Source organism: Corvus hawaiiensis, chromosome 4 (assembly GCF_020740725.1).
Source record: "Corvus hawaiiensis isolate bCorHaw1 chromosome 4, bCorHaw1.pri.cur, whole genome shotgun sequence".
Classification (NCBI taxonomy): domain Eukaryota; kingdom Metazoa; phylum Chordata; class Aves; order Passeriformes; family Corvidae; genus Corvus; species Corvus hawaiiensis.
The window spans coordinates 29,382,080-29,406,106 of record NC_063216.1 but is presented as its reverse complement, the minus strand read 5'-3'; the positions used below and the strand labels follow the sequence as shown (position 1 = coordinate 29,406,106).

The following is a 24,027-nucleotide window of genomic DNA, read 5'->3' as shown; positions in this document are numbered from 1 at the left end:
AGTTGTTGTTAAGTACTGGCTCATTCTAAATCAAGGACTTTTCAGTGTCTGGTCAAAGGGATATTCCATACTCTAGAACATCATATCCAGTATATAAACTGGGGGGAATTGGCCAGAAGAGGTCAATAACTGGTTAGGGACTGGCATCAGTCAGTGGGTGATGAGCAATTGTATTGTGCATCACTTTTTTTTCTTGAGTTTTATTCCTCTCTCTCTTTTTGTTGTCTCCTTTTAAAAAAATAGAAAATAATAATAATGACTATTATTATTATTATTATTATCATTTACCCTATTTCAATTATTAATCTGTTCTTATCTCAACCCACGAGTTTTACCCTTTTCCCGATTCTCTCCCTACTCCCACCAGCAGGAGGAGGACTGATTGAGTGGCTGCATGGTACTTAGTTGCCAGCTGAGATTAAACTCTGACATATGTATATTCTGAGATGTATAAATGAGGGGATTTAAGAGTCATTAGTGGGCAAGGAGTCAGGGGAAAGCCCCCAAATAAGTAATTTTAGATGTCAGCTTCCAACACAGTCCCTGTGCTCCAGTTCTGTAAGCAATGACCCTCATGGAAGAGGTTAACTTAGACTGTTCTATTTTGGGTTTTACTTAGGAGTTGAAAGTTGACTGTCCTCAGCTGTCTTTCACAGCTGCTGAGAAAAACAGTCAGATAGGGGCTTTTTTGGTCTCTGAGACTTTTGGAGAAAAACTAAGGTTGTTCTAACTCACAGATGAAAAGCCATGCTTGCCAAGGGGACTTTAGCCAATCTGGAGTTATGATGACCCAGTCCTGCCCACTCTTTGCTCTTCCTCTGTCCCATATGCTGGTGGAAAGTTAGTGATGCTGATGCAGCTGGCTATATCTGAGGACTCACTACTTTACCTTTTCTTGGGCTGCTCCACAGTGTAAAGGACAGCAAGCAAGCCTATAAATCTAGTAGTCAAATTAGCCAAAGAAGATTGAGACAAAATCAAGTTCAAAGAAAAGTAGCCATGTGACCACACATCTGAAGTCATATCAACACAAACTGGCCCAGACACATGGAGAGTAGGAGTAGGAAACATCTAGGAAGGAAGTTCTCTTTTGTGTGCACAGCTGAGAGATGCAGATTTTTGACAAAGTGACTGTTCACTCGCTACCAAGCAATAAAAGCAAATGTTTCATGTGCCTGGGCTTGATGTCCCAGCCCCTTGTTCCTGGTAGTACCTGTTGCTGCTGCAGTATGGGAATAGGATGCTCTACGTATCTCTTGGAAATAGCAGAACGATCTTCTCCAGCTGCTCCTCCCAGGTGGAATCCTTCCCGACCTATCCGTTCCAGGCTCCCACCACGCCTCTCCTGATGGAAGGAAGATCACAAAAGTGAGGTCAGGTTTTGCTTCCTACCACATCCTTGACTAAAGCTGTGCCATCATTGCACACCGATCACTACCACTACCCTCTATTCTGGAGACTCTTTCAAGTAAAAGATCCCGCCTCTCTGAACAGAAGGAAAAATCAGGAATCCTGTATTTTAGATCTTTGTCATAGCCACTCTCCATCTGAAGTCAGGGTAGTACTGAGATGTGCTGGGCTGCAAATATGGCCAATGATGTGAAGATGAGCACAGAAGCCAAGCTCTTTCTTGAAATACTGCCCTTAGACTTCATTTGTCTCTGCACTGAAATCTATATATTACAATCATTTTATCATACGGCTGTAGCATCTAGAAATTTGAATTGTAACAGAAACCCCACTGTGATGAGTGCTAAACATACCCTGCTGTGCCCATCACCATAACAAATGTACAGAGTTTGCCAAAGCAAACTTGAGTTCTGTTCTTGCATTTGCCTGTCTGCATCTTGGAGCAAATACATCTCTTTCCCTTCCTGCTCACAGTCAGCCCAAACAGGTTGTTTTACTGATATACATGCATACAGTCTCTTTCCTTCCCCAGACTATTCATCACTGTGATCTCTCTCTTACAAGTCCCAGAGTCTCTATTTTAATACCTTACTAGTGCATTTTTAAAGCTCTGTATAAGTGGTCTAGAAAAAGACAACAACCCAAACCCCTTCTTCAGACTGAAAAATGTATTATCTCTCTTTTTGAGCCAGCAAGAATGACCCACATGCAGCCTATAAAACTCTACTGCTGTAGCCAGCAGGTCATGTACTTTGTGCCTTGCCTCTGCCTGCACATCCTGGTAATTTAACACCAGAATCCATTTCCCAGTAAAGTCCAGTAAAGCAGGACTCTGGTTACTGCAGTGATCAGGCATGTTCACTCCCAGCACAGGGAGTGCAATGTGTAGCAGTCTCTGCTATGTCATTTGCTTGTTCCCCTGGCACAAAACCAGGCATTCATTGGACTGGCATTTCTCTGCCTTCTCAAACATCAACTATACATTCCCTGAAGGCACATCTTGTTCCCAGATCTGCTATGTTCTTCTCAGTAGTACTTTCCAGTTCCTAACAGCCAGGTTAACTGCTCCAGGTTCTGCCTCTGTCCCTCCACATTCCTTTTCCTGTGTTTGCTTGGTAGCAGAAGACGGACAGTTCTTCTGAGCAGACAAATTTGCAGCTGTAGTTGCACTCAGGGTGCGTGCAAGGACACTAAGAAACCAGACTCAAATTCTTAGTCACAACTCACCAGTCAGCGCTGTACCTGCTTTCAGGAAATCCAGGCATTTCAATGAGGTAAGTCCTGCTTTCCTTGGCATCTTAGTATTTCAACTCTGGGGTCTTAGCACAGCTTTAGCAAAGCACTTCTATTCAGATTTGAAGAATCAAAAAAATTCTGCTCAGTTATATAACTCTATATACCACTGACTCCACTAAAAATCTGTGTCTCAGGCCCTGCCAGTGTAGTGATGTGTCTGGGTTTCCAGGGACAGACTCTCCTCCTCTCCATCCCTAAACACTCTCATGGGATGAACTTCTTCCACAGAAAGGTTTCTGACTGAGAAACTTCTAAGGACAGTTTGTGTTTACCTTCTCTTCTTGGCTGTTGTCCTTTAGGAAGATCTGCTTCTGCCTGGAGATGGAAGTTGTCTTGTAGTAGTCCACCAGCTTGTTTAGCGAGTGGAATTTCTCTGTCCACAAGTAATAGCTACCCTTTGAATCCCTCATCACTTTGAAGTGTTGCACATCATCTTCATGCCTAGATCCCAATGGAAAAGTAAGAGATCATCAAACAGATTGCACTTCTACCTTTTTTGAAAAAGTCTTTTCCAGAAGGGTACCAAAACTTCTTGCTTGGCCAAATCTAGACTTCTGGAAAGTCATGCAGTGGCAGTCCTTGTACGTACTGGACCCAGATGTGGCTCTATTTCAAAAGACTCATCGATTTGCAAACACAGAGTGCCCCAGGGCTGCCCAGTCACAAAGCACTATCAGAACAAAGCATAGGGTTTTAAAGTCTCTCTTTTGAAATAAAGGCCACAGGAGTTTCCAGGGTGAAAAAGTGCAACTGTAGTCTACCCAAAGCCTCTGCAGGTCCTGTTAACATCTGGTCTGCATTGACTATAAGACCTGTAGTACACTTTTACACACCATGGGGTGTGTAATGTGAAGCCACACACTAAGCTTTAAAATGGCATAAAATCTAGTGTAACGTCATTACTACAGGTCATTCTCCCTATCCAAAAGAAAAAAAAAAGGAAATTTCCAGTGCTGTTACAAGCCAAACCAACAATCTCAACCTTCTGCCCCTTATTCTCCCTGCACCTCCCCTCCTCTCACCTCTTGCCTGATGTGTACAATTCCTCTTTACACCAGATGTGGTCTGGTTTTGATACCCACCTCCTTGCTCTGTGCAACTCCAGGAACTCAAACCACTCTTCTCAAAGGCTACATCTGCACAAATAAACTAAATGGGGACAGGCAGGGACTGAATGCTATCCTTGACTGCTACAGTCCCAAGCTGTTTAAGTGTTAGCATGGTTGTGGTTTAAATGGAAAAGCTTTCCCTTAGATAGTGCTGGGCCACAGTCAGGAAGACTGAACAGCCCAGGAACTGTTCACATGGAGCTGCTTGAATACAGCTCTTCTGTTTGCTGGGGTGAAGAGTTTGTAGCCATACAGATCTGACCTCTGCCACACTGACAGACTGCCACACAGTCTGCTTGACTTCAGGGCCAGAGAAAGAGCCTGACTGTACTTAATTTGTTGGTGTTCATCGGTGCAAATGTAACCAGAATGTTTTCTTGCATTCCTCCTGGATACTTTTTGAGCTGCCTGAATCAGCAAGTACCACTTGGAAAAGACATTGTTAATCATGACCCTAATTTAAAATCTGGTTATCAACTGTTTGACTGAAAATTGGGAAACCAATCATCATTTAAGAGCTCTGCTTAGAAGCAAATGCTCTGAGAAGCATGCGGCTACAGCAAGTTGCTGAAATGCAGCTGGGCTGCAAGAAATGGAAAATCATTCCTTGTCCAATGGCTGTTTAGCGACCTGTGGGAAGTAAGTTAACAATGTAATAGTAATCTCTTAATAGGTAGTAGTCGAATTCTTGGATTCAGTAACCAGAGCTGTCAGGGAATTAAAACAAATGGAAGATACATGTTAAGCACTGTGGGAGACTTTCCCTGTACCACTCTCCTTTGCTGTAGCTCCTTCAGAGAAGGAGATCACCAGGAGATGCAGCTTTGGAATGGGGCATTCACTGTGTCACTTGAAAAGAGGCAGAAACATGTGGGAATCAGATGTCTGATTTGTTCTCATTCACAACACAGCAGCGCTACCAGTGACTGGCAGCATGGAAACGTCTCAAGAGGCTACATCACATTAGGAATCCTGTCGAGAGGAGGCTAGGGACACCATTAAACAGGAAAAGAAGCAGGAATATGCTGTGGGAAGCAGATACCTGACAGAGATGGAAAAGTCACCATGAGAGTTCTGACTGGCTCGGACAACAAAGCAGCCAACTCCTTTGCTCATGAGAAGGTTTTCTGCTTCGTGGCGGGATATCTTCTCATCAAACCAGCTGTCAAGTGGGAAAAATCATGGCAATGTGAATAACAATGTGAATTAAGGTGAGGAATAAAAAAGTTGAGGGTAGGGAGAATGTGAATAAGCAGGATGGAGGGAAGAAAACAAAAGGATCAGAGGAGCCCACATGGCTACTCTCAGTGGCCATGGATATACTAAGGTACAGGGGTTTGATGTATGCAGACCGTTTTCTTTGAGCAGTAAAAGCATGTACATGCAATGAGAACAGTGTAAGTTTTGGCCTGCTAAGAAGCAACACTCAGCTGAAACTGTAATTACAGGCACAGTACAATACGGTGTTAGTCAAAGAAATTTTAAATTACAAATGTGTATGTATACATATATACACACATAATTCTCAGACAGATACATCAAATTGCTTTTTGGCAAACTGATTGAAAATTACTGGGCTGTGATGGATATATTGCATGGAAGACACATAAATTTTTAGCAGAAGAAAGCCATGAAAGTTTTAGTGCTAATAAATTGGTTCCTGCAAGAGTTACAATACCACAAAATTGCAGAAGCACAGAATACATAAGCACACTTATGCAAATTTAGCCAGCCATAACAAACGATAGCATAAGGCACTGGACTAATAATGAGAAAGTCACCATAAATAGTAAAAGAATACAATGTATTTGTAGAGAAACAAAAAAATCACATACATTTGCATATGTCCACTCCATAGCTAATAAGATCTACAATCTGCAGTCTTCGATTATATGTAATGCTTAATTAAGCCTGTATTGCATTAAAATGAAGGACTGTTAATTTCCTAAGGTCTGTAATTTCTACTTTGGAGTTTCTTATTATCATCACAGTTTACCTATGTATCATTAGCAAAGGGAAATCAGATTTCAATGAGCCTTTATAACCAGTTTCAATGATTACTTGACAAGAAAGAAAAGGGCAAAAACAATCAATCAAAAATAGGAGGCAGCCTTCTTCCCTATGTTTAGTTCTGTCATCTGGCCTGAACTGCTTCAAAGTGCAGACCTGATGCTTAGAAAAGTGTCAAAGTGGAAATATTTCTTCGCAGCTCTTGCACAAAGAAAGCAACCCAAGAAAAATGCATGTGAAAAAAGAAGCTGCCAGTGTTCCTAAGTGATGCCACAGCCCTGTGAAAGAGCGAACAACTGACTGGAAGTTCTCATCCCCCTGAGGCCCAAAAGTACAAGCCCATATTTGCACAGCAAACTAATAATGTCCTTCAGCTCTGCCAAGCAGGCTGGCTTATGTCCAAAAAGGCCAGTAAGTGCCACCTCCAAAGGGGACAGAGGCACTTATTTGTAACCTCAAAATCCCTGTGTGCTCCCAGTATGACTGCTCAGGGCATCAGCGCATTACAGCCACAAGCACCGGGCTTGGTGCATGCTCTGCTTGTTCACCCCCGAAATGCTGCAGCCCTGTTGAAAAAAGAGGACAATGAGAGGTGCTTCTGGGAGCACTTCTGCTAACGGAAAGGTTGTAAAAATCCCATGCATGGTCATATTTATGGCATAGGGCTGGAGAGCACATTTAACATGCATTTCAACACGCATCAGTTCTTTCTGAAAGTGCAGTGCCATCTCCCCAGGGGGAAGAGGGAAATGCAGGTACACCTGTCCTCTGACAGATCTGTTTGTGTGTGTGTGTGAGATTGAGAGAGAGAGAGAGAGAGAGAGAAAGAGCAGGGCAGGATGTCTGGTCTATCAACTCTGCCGATCCAGAAGTAACACCAGCTGTCACGGTCGCGCAGCATTGCACTGACCTCTAGCGCACCGAGAGAAACTCACAAGCACTTGGCGCAGGGGGAGGGAATGCAGCGGCAGGGTGGGAAAAGGGAGTCAGTGTCGTTAAGAGTCGAAGGGGGAGGGAATTTCCTTTTTGTAATTCGTTTTCAGAAAGATCTCTTGCTCTTCCTTTTGTGCTTAGCCTCTGTCTCTGTTGCCAAGACTTCACATCATGACTATTCTCCCTCTCTCTGAGGACATCTAAACGCAATTCCTACCACATCCCAGCATCCCTCTGAGCAGCAGTAACAAAAGAGTCACTTGGGAGTGACAGCGATCATCGAGATCCATTTATCTCTGAAAGAACAAAGGATGCTTTGGGGTAGAAATACGCTGTGCTGGCAGAAATGTGTGTAGCATTATGGCAATCCTTGCTGGCCCCAAAGTGCAGGATGTTATACCCAGCACTTCCCCTGTCCTGACCTCTGCGTGTGCATGCACATGTGCTCCTGACAGCACTCAGTGGGAATGTGCCATGGTGGTGACACCATTTCTGTCACACTTACGGGGGAACATGGAAATCAATGAAGTTCTTAGGAACGTAGCCCTCGTGACTCCTGAGCTCAGCCTTGTACCACTCTTCCTGGGAGCTCAAAATCTGCAATGGAGAAACGGATGGAATAAATGTGTCTCCTGAGAAAAGCAAAAGTAACCAAGATTCTGGCAGAAACCTATAATGCCTTGTAAGAATAAAAGAAAATAGTACACGTTCTCTACTTCCCACCCAGAGTGCAACAAGGTTAGTGGCTGATGACACTCCACAGCAAACAAGCAATAAAAAAGCCCAAGCAGAATTAGACAGATTGCTTGTTAACTTTACCGCTTTGACTGACTGCCTGTCCGTGTGTCCCTGATGACTGTGAAATGGAGAAATTCAGCTTTGAAAGACTTAATAGGGGTTTAAGGTATTCTCTGTGCTGCCTTTTATAGTTGGTACTGGAGCATCTCAGATTCAAAAGGGAAGAAGAAAATATCTGTGAAAACTCCTCCTCCATATGGGTATGGAGGGATATACAGCTGTATCAGTGTGTGTTATGACTGCACAGACATTACCATGTGCTCTCACACATCATTTCACAAGAGATTCTTGAGGGTTAAATCTTCAGCTGCACCAAGCTATGCCAAGGTAGATAAAAGAAGGAGGCAAAAAGTGTTTTCAAGACCCTATTATACTTAGGAGATTGTAGGATAGCTGGAAGTGAGTCCACATCACACACTGGAGCAGCTTCAAGTGTCCTCACATTAATGTTAACTGTAATGGTCCTTAGAAACTTCACTGCTGACCAGGGAGGGCACAAATTCATGGCACCCTGGCTAATGGCCCAAGATACAGCCCTAAGCTAGAGGAGAGAGGACAGGAATACAACCACACTGGGATTTTACTGCAAATGTTGTGGTCTTTGGTGTTTTGTTTGACATTCCAACTCCTGGGACAGGATTCTGCTGTATGAAATAGACCATGTTTCTGCTCTTTCTGGTTTTGGAGAGGAGCCTAAAAGCATGAGCCATGACAGTTTTAGAAGGAAAAAGCAAGTGGAAAAGCCTTAATTTGAAATCTATTGTTAACAGTAATAATACTTAGTTTGTGAGCCAATCTCATGCTTTTGGGAGCCTAAGGCACATTCTAACTGCTTCGTATCGGCAACAGGATGTTACTGTCTCTGGAGCCAATTTTTCATTGCCTTCCCTGCCACGTAGGCCTTTTTTAAACATTTGGATTCAGAAAAGTTAAGGAATAGAAAGCTGTGGAATTCCCTATTTGTATAGTCACTGCTGTCCTCATGCCTGGGTGCTGGGTTAAGGATCTTTCTTCACTGCTGTGGCCAAACACAGGGGATGATAGCTACTTCCTGCTCATGCTCACGCCCTGCTCTGTTGGAAGTGAGGTTTCCAGAAAGACCCACCTGCTGTTTGTCACTGCAGGGCTGGCAGGTTTCTCTCAGTGTGTCATCCTCTCAGAGAAGGATGTGTGGGGGGGTAAGAGGGTGGATTTCCTCCTGTCGCTGCTGGTTGAGGGCCTCATGTTTCCTGTTTTGTAATCTCTACATCAATACTTCATCTTATCTCCTTTATAAATCAGCAGGTTGTTGCAGGCAGCATGAGGGGGCTCATGATGGGGTATGAATGTATGTGTGCCTATGCCAGAACAGAGCTGTTTGGCTGATTTACTGCTACTTTGGCTTGGGTGGCTAAGGTATTATTTTGTTCACCTCAAGGACATTAAAGCAAGAGGCAGTTTGATTTTTCTGGTAGTGAATTCTCTATGACAAGTAATAATAATAAAACTGGTGTGTAGTGTTGACACTTTTTATCAGTAGCTTCCAGCATACTTTGGAAGGAAGCTCTAGCTTATAATGATTTTACAGGAAGGGAAATTGAAGAACAGAAAGAAAAGTGATCTGGTCAACACCATCACCCCAGCCAGGGACTTGATGGAAGTCTCCTGAGTAAAAAGGTATCAGTAAAGGTCATGTGATAGTAGGGACTGACTGGGGAAGAATTAGGAATAAGAGTGTTTATCTGTGCTGAAGAGAGGCAGTGATTTCTCCAGAAGCTTCTCACAGATCTTTGGAAAAATTTGGTATTAATGAGTTCTGGATGTTATCATCTTTGTCTAAGTGCCAAGAATTAAAAGGCCAATAAAATTAAAAAATGGTGGTGATGGAAAAGGCAAGGCTGACACCCAATATCTGATTATTAACTGGAATATTTGTGACTGAACAGAGAGGTAGCAAAGTCTCCCTGGCCAAACAAGGGTTTACATCCTATTATTGTACATCATCCCTTTGGACAGTGGAGGAGTTAAGGCCTTAGAGAGGAGTAATAGTCAGGTATTTTCAACTGAAACAGAATCTCTGGGGCTGAGAAGTGGATAAGAAATTACGGTGAAACTTCAAGTGACTTCATCTGTGGGACTTCCACAGTATTAACAAGAACTGTTCTATCATAACACATACAAATCAAGTTTAAAGAGACTTCCAGATGCTCTGTATTGTATATGATTAACTCTACTTCTGCCATTGCCCCATTGCTAAATTCCTGTAAGGGTGTGTATAACATTATTAGACCAGGACCTCTTGAAGTATTCCATTATGTGTGTAACAGACTGTCTCATGGACTTTTCCTCTTCTATTTGTAACTGTCTAAAACCCCTGCAGCATCTAACAATAATTACTAACAGTGAAAAGTTAGTAAATTCTGTAATGGATAATGGTTATCTTTTAAACAGTTTTTAAAACAGTTTAAGAGCTGGAAATAAGGAAGACAGCAATCCCTCTGGACAGAACTCATCCTGCTTGCATTTAGACATAGTCATCATAATGTAGTCTCTGTGGACGATTTACCTGGTCAATGAAAACAGACAGGACCCTCAAAATCTGTCTACTGAAGATCTTGATCTCTGCCCCAGCAAAGGTACTTACCCTTCCCTGATGACTAACAGAGGACTGCAGGGCAACTAAATCCACAGTTTACGCACATAAAATCAAGAAAAGCGGACGCAGACTCAAGTGACCTGGGAACTGTTGTCCTATTGCAAACTCTATGGGAGATGAGTATCCTGCATTTGTATCCTAGTTTATAGATGTGTCTTCAACTGTTTTGCCAAGGCAAATGGAGGCACAAGAAGATCTGGAAGCAGACTCAGAAATGCTGTTTAGTCAAGCCTGGGACTGTACTTACCTTCAACATATCCCCAGCCTGGAAGCTCAACTCGTCTTCTCCAGAAGCAGTGAAATCAAACTTGGCGATGGCTTCCATACTGAGTCTTGGGGGCAGAGCAAAGCTGGAAGAAGTATATACTTGTCAATATCTATGAGCTGCTGGGATTCTGGAGTCCAGCCTCTGGAATGCTGATAGGCAGTGCTGTGATTTGACTGTGGAGAAGCACACACCAACTACGGGCAGCCATCAGTTACTAGACATGAGAAGACATTAGCAGCTAGAAGAGAGGGCATGGCTGAGGCTATAATCAGTTGAAGTCAGAAGTACAAGCAACCTATAGTGTATGCTTATTCCAACAGATCTCTTTCTCTAGAGCAATCTCATGGGAAAAACATGTATAGACCAACCATTATCCTGTCACAGTTCCCAATAAAGCAAGTGACTCTGTCCTGCAACAGAAAAATGCATTTGCCCCCTGCAGGTACCTACACTTTACCTCAAGAGTGAGTCAAATTGTGGACAAAGCAAACAGGGCTGCAGTAAATACATATTTTTTTTCTTGGACAAGGGCCACAATACTGAAGGTTGAAAGAGTTTTTTCATTGTGATGGCTTAGCATGGGTGATGAGAACTTTCAGGTAGGAAAAAACTGTTTGCAGAAAGGCTGTATTTCCTATTTTGAAGCAGGCAGAGAGTTAGCCTACCTCAGCGTTGGTAACCCAGGAGTCTGGAATGTATCAGACAGCCTGCAAACCAAAGCCTGCTTTTCAGCACCAGAGCAATGTGGCAGGGGAAGTGGCAAGATGAGCTTTGCTCCTTCACCACTTCCTGCTTGCGTTACTCGGAGGTACCCCAGCAGGACCATTTTTATAATCAAGAGTTACCGATTTCCCATGGCTGGGTCATGTACCCACAGCCCAGCGGTGAGGCTGCTAGTGACAAGCCAAGAAATAGCCAGGCAGTGCCACACTAAGCAAGTGCACTGCTGGCAGATGCTCTTGCAGCACAGCTTCTGAAGACCATCAGACAGCTCCAATATAGAAGCAACTTTTCCGATTTCTAAGGTAGGTTCATCTGGGAACAAAGACCCTAAAGCCACAGGTTCCACTACCTAATCTCAATTCTTAAAAAAACACCCAGTCTTTATGGCTTGAGAGGAAGTGCCAACTTGCCTGATCCAAAACATTCATAACCAGAAAGCTCTAGAAAGACACCGTACAAACAAATGAACAACCCTACTTAGGGTTCGATATTTCTTGTCTATTAGAACTGACACAAGATCCCCAAAATAGAAAGTGTTGATACTGAGCAAGCTTCAGAACTTTGCCACTTTAAAATCAAAAAGCTGCTGTAACCCTCCTTCTCCACAATACATGCTGTAATGTTCCTCCTTTGACACACAACCCAGGCACTGAACTACCTGTGTAGCAAGGATCCAGGGCCCAGCTCTGATACAGCACAACTTAAACTGCTGAGAATGAGCTGGGGAAAGCCTGCAGGGCAAAAGCTCTAGGGCTGCACCAGCATTAGCCCAGGGATTCCAGAGGAAAACCACCAACACAGGAAGATATAAAATCCATAGTTTAGTTGGGATAGTCAGTCTAGCTGAGGACCTGTCATGAATCAGTTGGGTCATTGAGTTGAGTTGTCAGTGCCATCAGTCCTGAGCCAGCTGGTGGCAGATGGCAACCATGGAGGTTGACTCTTCACTTCTGATTGATGCCTGCAAAGAATCTTTGGGTCCCTTTACACAGGTGAGGGGTATGCTAATGTTTAGCCTAATATTTCATTAAATCCTAACTAGGTTCTGTGTGTGTTAACTGTATAAAGCAGTTATTTATTGGCTAAATTGTCTATTTCCTGCTTGCAGAGTCCCTTTGCACTTGACTAAAGATCCCTGAATAAAGTGATCCACAAGAGGGGTCATAACATCACTGGATTTTAGTTCTGAGATTTGTTACAATCACGTCTAACTATAAAAAGATGTTTACATGCTTCCTAGTGGATTCTGTTAGCACTCTCTTTTTTGCTGCTTATAGGTATATTTATATCCATGTGACTGATGAGAGCTATGAAGCACCAAGGCAAATTTTTGGCAGTCCACAGAGAGTTCTGCTTATTCAACATGAATCTGTTCTAAAGCAATTGGGATTGCTTCAGTGTCAGGGCCTCCCATGTAGGTCTGAGTACGTAGCTGAGCTGAGATCCACTGTATGCCTGCTGTTCCAACCTACTGCCTTAGGCTTTCAATACACATCAATACTGAACCATAACACCCTAAAGCACATTGGTGCTTTATTCTCAGGCTCCAGCTTTCCAGCTATTCCAAACATTTTCACCCCCTATGCTCCCTGTCAACCTACTGATGCTCTTTAATTCTTACTTTTAATACCTTTTGCAGATTAGGGTCACCCTCTGTCTTACTCTTATTCCAAAAGTTTGGTGTTACCCTGCAGGTGCATCTTGGGCCTGATTTGAGAACTGCCCTCTGTTCTTGCATTTTTGGAGCTTCAGTCTGTAACCCCCCCACAGGCAGTGTCAGCCCCATTGTCTGCTAACAGAGCATAGGGGTATTAAATTGGAGGGGAATTAACCCTTAAGGGAACTGGTTAAACAATGATACTCTTTCATGGAAGACAATTGAAGAAATAGACTAAACGAGAATTACTTTAATAAGGGTTGTTTTTCAGTGTTTTATCTTGCAGTGGTGGCCTGCTGCAGAGAGATCAGAGCCAACAGTGCAGATGGATCCTGGAACTCCTAAGTGCAGACCATTAATCCCAGCTTGAAGAAAAGAACATACTTTAACACTAAACTATTTAAATACAAATCCTGTCTTTGATTCTGTCCCTTAGACACAGACGAGACAGTGGGGGTTTTCTCTGCAGGGGGCAAGAGAGTAGAAAACCTTTCATTTTTCAATATCCCAAATGTTAAAGGTGCTACTGGAATTTGGTCCCCTCCAAAGGAGAAGCGTTTGTGAAACAGTTAAAAACTTCCCTCTCACTTTCTTTTCAATTTCAGCAATCCCAGCCTCAGGGAGAGACCAGGAGGCAGATACCTCTTCAAACAATCTACAACATGGATTAAATGTGCCTTTCATTGCCAGCAGCTGGATTTAGAAGTGGCTCAAACACCATCCACAGTGTTGGCTGTGTTGATAAATCAGCAATGCAGTAATGCTCTGGCCTTAAGCTCTTCCCCCACCAACTCCTAAAGCAACACTAGCCAATAATCCTGTCTTTGAACTCCAGCCTACCACTTCAGCACCTGAACTTCAAACCAGCTCTGTTTTTCTGAAGCTGTTCCTCCCTCCATCTGTAACTTGAGAATCCCCACTCTACACGGGTCAGTGTTGGGCCCTCATGAAAACTCCCCTCCCAGGAGCCCATTCTTTCCCTCTCTGCATGCAACTCCGAGCACCACCTCACAACACAGACAGACAGGTAATTTTTCACTATTATCATAACTTCCATTTCTCAAGCACCTTTTATCCCAAAGGACAGTGCTGCAGTTTGCAGACAGAGCGACAAATTCTGCTTTTAACTGCATTGTGCAACTCCTTTAAGCTTTTGATAACCAAGGACAATTTTAGACTGTGCATAATGTTCTCTGTGAAAATCACCTTTGTAGAGAGTTTAGCACGAAACGTACGCAATGTTCAAAGAGGGATTTTTCAGTTCCGAGTGTGAGTTGACCAGTACCCTTCATTTTGTGCTGGCTTTCTGCATGCAGGTGAATTTTCTCTGTGGTTCACCTCTGTAACAGGGCAGATCCAAGGGGCACATTACAGCAATTCTGTGGGACTGGTGCAACAGAAGATTCACAAAATGAAAAGTGAGAAGCAGCATGGCTTTCAGAGCACAAGGTAGGCATTTTAATTTGGTGGAACGCCATTCCCTGAGCAAGAACATCAGTGTCTCTGTTGATGGAAAGTGCCATGGCCTAAAACATGTCAGCGAGCAACACAGTCTGACAGCAGAGTCTCAGAGTTTAACATCATTACCCTACAGCATGTTGGTTCCAAATTCAGCAGTAACAATGCCAGGGGAAGGTCACCACCTATGAAGAGTTCATCACTCGGGGACTGCCCAGCCTCAGCCTTCCCCAACCTCACCTATTTACACCAGAAAGAGAGCAAAATTACAACAACGTGCTCGCTTAATGGAGCCATATGAAAAAAAGTTTTCATTTGTATGCCTGTAGCATAAAAAATTGCACATATCTCCAGTCTGAAGCTTCATCTACTGAGGTTTTGCACCAAGATATACAGCATGAGCTACTGCGTCTTTGTTGGGCTCTGCAAGAACAACCTATTGGACTGATGAGCAACTGGGGACAGGATTCAACCCTGAACATCCGTACAGAAACTCCAGATGGCATTTCAGCAGAAACAATGGAAAAGGGACCTGTAATCTAGAAGGGCTGTGGCAGATAACAGCTTTGTTTTCACCAGCTAAGCCACATACAAGTGGCATGGGAATATTTAGCTCCAAAAACACAAACCTTTTGGTACGGAGTTAACAGAGCAGCTTCACTGACTGTCAGTGATAAGAGGATAAAATTTATAAGGGAGGGAAAGTCACTAAAACACTCAGAAATGTTGCATTTAAGTCTTGGCTATTCCACCACCCATGGCAATGCATAGCATTTGGGTTGAACCTGTGTACAAACAAAGTAAACCTCGTAGGAACTGGATTCACAGAACAAACAAACTTTCAGGACTCGATAACCAACAGCAGTTGGTAAGAAATGCCCCAGACTAGGATGGTGCTTAATCTCCCTAGGGAACCCATGTCTTCTGTGCTACTTCCCATCATGACAGAGTTGAGCTGTGCAGCAACATGAGAAGCTGGTGCAACAGCAGATCCAAAGAGAGGACCCCATGATAGTGTATATGATACAGTACCGCATGATACTGTGACAGCATAAAATCCCAAATCTTTGCTGTGCTGGATGGGTCGGTGTGGGGGGACTAGGGTGGTGGTGAAATACCTCCTTCTGCTTGCCTCCCTTCTCCCTCAGATTCCAGCTGGTCAGATTTGGCAGAGGCATAGGGATTTGTCCTGCAAAAGCACTGCCCTGTTGTGAAAGCTGATAAACAAGATGGCCTTGGGATCCCATGCTTTGCCACTACTGTGCAGTACTTCACCTTTCCTTCCAAAACCCCACTTTCCTCCCTTGTACCTTGTCCCATCCAGCTCCCCCCACTCCAGTCTCAGAGCTACGCTCAGCCCATACCTTTCAGCAGCTCTCCTCTCCGCTGGCACTTTGCTCAAAAGCAGGAGGTGCGTTACCGCCTAGGGCACGGAAGAGACGGAGGGCTGAGGCTCCTCCCTGCAGCATCAGTGTAACACATCAGCAATGGGTCCATGTGTGTGGACGGCGACAGTCAAGAGTGGGCATGGGGGACAGAGGAACAGAATTGTGTCTGTCCCAGGACAGAGTGGGGCATGGACAGTTTCCAGTCTCTAATGTCAGAAATATTTGGTACCCTGCATATTGAAAATGGTGGTGTCAGTTCAAAAGGAGCTGCCTTTGGTTGCTGCTTCAGCCCAGGGTGGTTTAACAGATGAATAAAGAAGGGTCCCTCAAAAAGTGCAAGTTCTACCCAAATAAGTTAACTAAGCTAAGTTAACTGAGAAGCCGTAAGTCCGTCAAAAAGCATATCTTGAGGAACAAGTAGCTAAAGACATAAAAACATGTAATAAAATTCTTTTCAAAGACAACAGAAGCAGGAAGCCTGCCAGAGTGTGTCTGTAGGGCCGACAGATGATTGAGATGTAAAAAGAATGCTCAAAGAAGATAAGGAGGAAGCACAAAAGCTAAATGAATTCTCTGCATCCATGCATCTTCCATAGGGATACAAGGAGGTCCCCACACTGGGGTTTTCTTTGCAGAGAAAAGCAAGGGGAACTATTTCAAGATGAAGAATTGGAAGAAAAGGTTTTAGGAAAAAACAGTAAATGAACAAGAGTAAATTCAAGAATTCGATATTTTAGAAATCTTGACTGGAATCCAAACTGAACATAATAAAGGCTGAGCAATTAAACTGTAGCATACAATGCCAGGCTTAACCCAGCCTCGGTACTAGGCAAAAAGCAGCAAACACAATGCCAGTGTTTGAGATGTGTTTTGAGGGGATGCAAGGCACAGGTCTGACTTCCTTATGCCTGAAATCGGTAGAAAGAATAATGATGAAAAGAATTACTGGCCCTAAGAGAGAAATAACATATCATTTCCTCATCACATAGCTTTTGTAGAAGGAAGTTGTATGGCACGTATCTGAGTTCTTTGAAGGAGCTGATGAGCATGTGGATAGAGGTGATCACTTGATATAAAACTTGCATTTCTACATCATTTTTGACGAAGTCTCTCACTAAAGACTCTCAAAAAGCCTCCTAAGTTCTCAAAGAATAGGAGGGAAGGTCCTACAGAGGATTAAAAGGAAACAATTTGTGCTGTTCAAAACATTCATAAATGATCTGGAAAACACGAAGTGACAAAACTTACCGATGAGAAAAAATCCAGGGTAATACAAATTAAATCTGATCACAAAGCCTTGCAGATGGTTTTAAAAATACTGTTGAAATGCAAGACGAATCTCAGTTCTGATGACAGCAAAAGCAATGGACACGGGACAAAACAAACATAACTACGTGAACACAGCAGTGAACTTAAATTAGAAATTACCACTCAGGAAAGACACCTTTGAGATGCTGTTTGAGTTCTACCAAAGTGTCAGCTGGAATTCAAAAAGGCAGGTTAGGAAGTGTCTGGAAAGTGATCGAAAACAAACCAGAAGGCACCATCTTGCCACTGTACAAGTCCCTGGGGCACCTGCTTGAATATTTGTCACTTGAATACAGCAGCCAGTTCTCATCCCTCCATCTCGAACACAGAGACAGTAGCATTAGAAATAGCAGATAGAAAGCAACGAAAGATGACTGAAGGAATGGGAATTTTCTGAACAAGGAAGGACCAAGTAAAAAACTGTGATCCTTCACCCTTAAAAAAAGTTGTCAGAGGGATAAATGCAAAAGCAATGTCAGAAATAAAAGAGAATCATGGAAGAGCTAAACAGGAGATTTTTAATCCATCATTTCTCATAACATAAGCACTAGGAGTTCATTCCAAGAATGTCAGAATCTGGGAGGCCATAGGGAAAGAAGCTTTGACATGTACTTAGCCTGTTCTTACTCTCCTTCCCCAAACAGCTGTTGCTGGGCACAGCATCACGGACTGTGAGGAACTTTAACCTGACCTTTCTCACGAGCTGTGGCACTTTACCAAAAAACACCACAATGTGCTAGTCCAAGACAATTGGTCCAGCAGCAGGCTGGTAGGTGGCAGTCCCCACACGCACACACTGCCTTTTGGGGAGGCAGTAATCTCCCTGGAATATCTGCAACTTAAAATAGGGGTAGTGTGAAAATTATGAAGGACTCAGACCAGTCAGGGGTAGATACAATGAAAACTCCCTCTGAAGGGGATAATCACCAATTATTTTGCTGAAAAAATATACAGGTTCAGAAGGCAGGGGGCTAAAGGAAGAGTACAGCAGTTAACTCTTGCCATGTAGTGAAAAGATTCATGTGTGGCTATCAATACAGGAGAAATATAAATTTCTGTATAGGAAGGTGGGACACCAATCCCCACAGTCTTCTTGGGTTTAAGCTCTGTGCTTTCTTGTGGTCTGTGAATGGCATGGCAGATTACATTACGTTACACACTGGAATGATCTGATTTCCCTGTTTTCTACCATGATGTGATCTAATGGGCCCCCCAGCAAGAACGCTGCTGGTGGCTTGTCACTCATGCTCGCTGCCTGACAATGTCACAAAGCACTGCATGGATTCCTGTTATGTATCCAGAACTATTGCATTATGATATTAAATCTACTAAATGTCAAGCCATAAGAGATGGGACTTTCTATACTATAAACAAAATACTCAATACTGGCAAGCTCCCAACACTGAGAAAGGATAGGAAATAGGATCAAATAGGGAATAACTCTCTTCTCTTTCTTCTCCATTTCTATATTCCTCCTCTGTCACAGTTACGGTAACACATTAACCTCTTCACCTTGCAGAATACATCCATCACAGCTATGCTGAAAAATATGCAGAAACATCCAGATACTTCAGCCATAAGTAATGGAAACAAACCTAATGGGAAGGACATCAGATTCCATGCATCTGTGTTTTAGCCAATCTCTACCAGACAACTGGGTAAAACCCAGCCCAGGCAGAAAGGTTATTCCACAACTACCTGCTGCAGGCTTCTTTGTCATCATCTACTACTGACACAATCCAGACAGGATGGCCAAACCACGGCTATGATACAGTCTGAGAAGACCTGGATTTAAAAAGCTTGATGCAGATAAACTTACACCTGCTTTTGCAGTTAGGTGAGTGACCCAAAATAGATGCATCTGCAAACATGTCTGAAAACTGCCTAAGAACACGCTGTCTCGCAAAAATCTTAGTAATTTCTTTCTGGCCTGAAATTTTCAAGAGAAGAATCTTTTTCCAAGACATTTTATTCACTTTAGTTTCTATCTGGGAAGCATGCAGGCAGCCAGAAAGAAAATCAAAGGGAAAAGCAAAGAAAAAGGAAAAAAGGTTATTTCCAACAAAACATATACATTAAGTATTTTGTCTATTCTGAATTGAGTTGATAATACATAAAGAATTAAGTGGCCTGGTTTTGTTACCCTCAAGATAAACTACTTCCCCATGTTCTTAGCTCGCTTCCAGAAAGTAACACTGTCAACAAGGGAAACAGAAGTCAAAGTGTGGAAACAAGGGAGATTTCAATTGTTGTAAGTAATTGTTGTAAGTAATAATTCAGCAACTGTGGAATTGGGAGCATCAGGACTGTAAATCCACATAAAGCTGAACGTTATGAATGGAAGCTGTCTAGTCTTTCCCAATCTCCCATCTATTCCTGTTCCCACATTCAGATATGCTGCACACAGAGCAATTCATCCTCTCACAGCTTTGCTCTCTGCAAACAGCTGCTCAGGCTGTCCACAGTGACAGGTCATTAGTGGGCAGTTATTTTTTCAGGACTGAGTGCACAGGAGTGGCAGTGCTATAAAAGCTTCCCTGCAGAGCTCTAAGAACTGATCTGGGAAGAGCTCTTTCCCAATTTGCTTTGCTTCCTGTTAGTGAAAATTGTCTTGAAAGCTCTGTGTCTTGTTGCTCACCTGCAACAGTCCTCTTTGATCATGTCCCAGGATTTTCAAAAAGCTCAGTCACCAGCATCAGTTGCAAAGCTATTGCTATTCTAGTGCTGATCTTGTCACCATCACCCTCACAAACCACATTCAGTTTAGCTGATATGACTACAGCCTACTGTGCTTGCACAAGTGGTACAATTATTTCAATTAAAGGTGTGAAGCCAATTCTCTTGCAAGAATAAGCTTTAACTGTAAGAGTACTGTTCTAATTCTATGGTTGTGCATCCAACCAGGAGAGTGTACAACTTAACTGCCTGGTCCCATCCACATAGCACCATTTATTGCAAGGAGATGTGGCTTTAATTCTGAACAACAGCGTTAATTTGCTATTTAATTAATACAATGCTTCCCATCATTCTGCTAATTGATCTCCAAAGATACCCCCTACCATTTCAGCTGAGGAGCATCTCTGCACTTCTGAGAGATTTTTCTTTGGAAATTTATGGCTATATTTATGGCCTCTACTTTCCTATTCCAAAGAAGTATTGCCAAACTTGATGAAATTTAACATTTTCATCAAATCCTTTCAAAGCTGCCAACTTTTTCTTCTATATCCCCTACTCCATAATTCCTGCTACTGAATTATTAGTGTCTCTCTAGCAGCTTCTTGATACTAATCAGTCAGGTTCTCTACCTTCTGCATTTGTATGGTGATTACACTGAGCTGGTCTTGTGACATCCCAGGTTATCATCTTGACAGCAATTACAAGACCACAAAAATTGAACTGTCACAGAACCGACTGGAGTACCAGAGGAGGAAGGAGTAGATTACAACAGAAAGGGGGAAGTTTGACTTATTTTTCTTCACTACAAAATAATTCTTCTGGATTGCCATAGATTTTCTTTAACTGCTGCCCAAGAGTCCAGACAGGAACAACTGCCTTACAGCTTCTGTGTTGCCAGCTGCTCTGATGGCATACAGCCAAAGCATGCCTGCTGTGTTCTGTAGTGTTCCATGTCAGAGGTTTCCAGTTTAGACCCATGAACTGGGTTTCAAGGATTGGCTATTGGGACCAAAGAAGATCCAGCTCACTGTCAAGGAGGCCTCTGTTCACCACACAGGAATTTGTACTTTTCACTTGGAAATCTGGACGAATCTGCAAGCCCAAAGAAGGCTGGAAGCCACAGAACAAGAGGGACAGAATACATTCCTCATAACAGCACATTTTCCAAGCCTGTCCTACATTCATCTCACCTAAGAGCAAAAAAGGGCCAGTTACTCAGGGCAAGGGACCATAGATCCTGTAGCCAGACCTCTGCTCTGGAGCCTTCCGCCAGCAGAACTAGTTTCTGATCTTCCTCAGCATAGAGAGAGGTCTAAGAAAACTTTCTTCTCCTTGCTGGTCTCTTCGGAGCCAAATCTTTCTTCTCTTTGCTGGTCTCTTTCAGAGACTCTTAGGTGTTAATCAATTGATCATCATCTGTGAACTATACTAAGTTACAACAGCATCAAATTTGGCACATCTCACTATATAATACATTGTGCTAATTCTTCTTTACAGTGTTCAAATCTTAAAACACAGAAGCACTGCTACTGATCAAAAAAAGAACATCTTCCCGGTCCTTACAATTTATTACCATCCCTTCTGAACACTAACAAGTACCAAAGTAAGTCCTAGAAGCTGTTTCAATGGTACCCTGTGCATCCCTGAAAGACAAGCACGACAAGAACACAGGAGTCAGAAGTCTAGGCTATTACAATTATGGCTAATTTTGAAATAACACTTAAAATATGAGCTACAGACAAGCCAAGCAAGGGATATCAAGCCAAAATCAATGTGGGTTGCATGAGCTGCTGATTTTCTTCTTTACTGCATGCAAAGACAGTAGATGGAGAAAAGAAGGGAGAGAAAGGAAAAGAGATTCTACTTCAGTGATTTGAATCCAGTGCTGAAGTGTTCAACAAAACATTCCTTTCCAGGATTTAAATTTTCCTTTGATGAGCACCTTTTGACTCAGTGGGATTTGCAAAGCTTCCATTTGAAGCTAGCGAAAAGTAACCTCATTCCTTATTTCTTCTCCCTCCCTGCACTACACCCCTCTAATCACGATTAATATATCTAAACATGCCTGATTAAGCCAGATAGATGATGGGCTCCTAATCTGAACTGATCAGGACTCTGGAGCCGCCAAAATGAACCTGCTGTCTCTCTATCAGACAGAGCAATATGGGGTCAGTAATGCAGCCCCATTAACTGTTTCCTACAGAATGAATTTTCCCTGACTGCTCCTTAAGAGCAGACACTTGAGGAATGCCGCCTGATGGGAAGTTGCTTTGAATCGTTTCTTTTAGCACAACTGTCGAGCAGCTCCTTCTCAAGGCCTCCAGACAAACAACTAAAGTATGAAAAATGTAGCCACTTCCTTCTATACTACTTTATTTTAAATCTCCTCATACCTTATCTTGCTAACTGCCTCTCAGTTTCTCTCATCTTTTCTTGGTAAACTTCAGCACTGACTGATATATGGTGTACTGCAAGTATGTGGTTATCAGAAAACCAACCCTGTTCCCACTGTGCCTGTGTGTGTATGCAAGCAAGGGATCTGCTTTTGTATACAGGTGGAGCTTGCACTTCGTGAATTCATAAAATTGAGGGCTGCAACAGACCACTATGATCAATACACCATATCAGTACACCAAATGAACTGTGTTCAGCGTATTTGCACTAAGATTGAAGGTTCATTGAAGGATAAATGGATACAGGGCAGAAAAAGAGAAAAATGTACACCTCTGAATTTGTTCCGGAATCTATGCACACGTACACACACCTGCTTTAATGCAGGTGTAGCCCTTTACAATCTTTATCCTCTGAGATCAGTCAAGAGGGATCAAGTGGGCATCTGACCATGTTTGGGCTCTGTGAAATCCTGTGACTATTATTCTAAAACTGGTCTTTGGTATAATTTCAAGTACCTTCAAATCTTCTCTGAATCACACCAGCTGTGAACAGCTCTGGGGAATTCTGCTAGCTGCAAGTCAGACAGAGAGATACTTCTCAAATCAATCATACAAGAGACTGGGATGAAGAGTAATGACATATTTCACACATTTATGCTACCAGGGAGGACTTTTCAAAAGTCACTTCCAAAGCAAAAGAGTAAAAACAGAAACAAGAATCTGGTACTATCAGATTTGATTAAAAACAACCAGCCACAGGCAATAAAACCCACCTACAACTAAATACAGATACTCCAAGGTGCTTTCCTTGTATTTGGGTTTCAAAATACTCAAATTGGGAAAAGAATACAAAACTGGGAAAGAATACTCACGATTCCTTATTTCCAGCTTTGACTGTCAGAGAGAGGATTCAAAAAAACATAGTTTCCAGCATGCTGTTCTGTAAATCTGAGCTCTTGCACTGTAACTAAGAGCTGAGGAATTCTGGTGTTCATGCAGGTCTGCATATGAATACACACTGGATGTGCATGTGAATGTTAACTTCCCTTTATCTACTCGAAGTCAGGCACTTTGAAACGTGAAAGGGAAATCTAGGGAGAAAACCCGTAAATATTTGTGCTAAAATAGGAGTAAGTTCACCTTATGTCGTTTGTTCATTTCCACAGCGTTTATGAAACTCCTCTTTTCTATGTAAAAGATGAAAGATGCAACAGAAGGCTATAATGTCTTCTGGGCCTAGCACAGCCTAGAGAATTCATTACTAAGGCATTAATCCAATCTAGTAAAAATAGTTTTTAATCTTGGACTCTGTATAGGAGCAATACATTTGAGTGGGATATGTGAACAAAATGCTAGAAAATCTGCTTGTATATACAGCTGGGTACAAAATACTATGTTTCCAATCAGCTACTGCATGTTTCTTTGATAAGGCCAGCTGATAAAAATTTGTGTAAAATGGGAAGAAGAGCAAGGTCAGTGATGAAACTGTTATTTTCCTTGCCTTTTTTTCTTTTTTCATTTTTGTAAGATTAGTCCTGTCATCACAGATAACTGTGCAGAATCCGGAACTCCAGTACTAAAATTAAATGGTGTGCCAACAGATATGATTTTGCACAACGGTAAAACTACAATTAGCTCACTAAGAAAAAGTAAAGTTTCTTTGTCCTTTTAAAGATAAACCCATTTTTGTACAAAATTTCATGTGACTGCACAGTTTGCGGGATTTTTTTTTACAGAAGTTTGCCTTGCCTCTTTTACTTTGTATATTTTTCCTCTTGTCTTGTGCTTTTATGAAAGAATGAAATACAAAAGTCTAGTTCAACATACACTTAGCTATGATATTGTAAACACAAACATGGGAAATCTGGTAACTAGGTTTTCATGGTGCTCTTATCTTGGATGTTATATGTAATTGCAGCTCAGCCACCTTTGTTCTGCGAAGAACTGACAAACGGATACACATAC

The 24,027-nt window shown here is 42.5% G+C and overlaps 1 protein-coding gene across 8 annotated transcripts in view; it reads right to left on the bottom strand.

The window, feature by feature from the left end:
- Positions 1 to 24,027, bottom strand: part of GRAP2 (GRB2 related adaptor protein 2) — a 106,889-nt gene that overhangs the window by 4,660 nt on the left and 78,202 nt on the right. For 6 of the 8 annotated variants that reach the window (XM_048302287.1, XM_048302285.1, XM_048302283.1 and 3 more), the window contains 5 exons: positions 10,439 to 10,541; positions 7,264 to 7,355; positions 4,858 to 4,977; positions 2,979 to 3,147; positions 1,214 to 1,345 (listed from right to left, as the gene is read on the bottom strand). In XM_048302287.1, coding sequence (XP_048158244.1) covers positions 1,214 to 1,345; positions 2,979 to 3,147; positions 4,858 to 4,977; positions 7,264 to 7,355; positions 10,439 to 10,516 — 591 coding nt within the window. In that variant the 5' untranslated portion in view covers positions 10,517 to 10,541. Of the gene's footprint in view, positions 1 to 1,213; positions 1,346 to 2,978; positions 3,148 to 4,857; positions 4,978 to 7,263; positions 7,356 to 10,438; positions 10,542 to 15,661; positions 15,732 to 22,934; positions 22,956 to 24,027 lie in introns of those variants that run through there. The other 2 variants (XM_048302288.1, XM_048302284.1) reach the window with 2 other exon arrangements.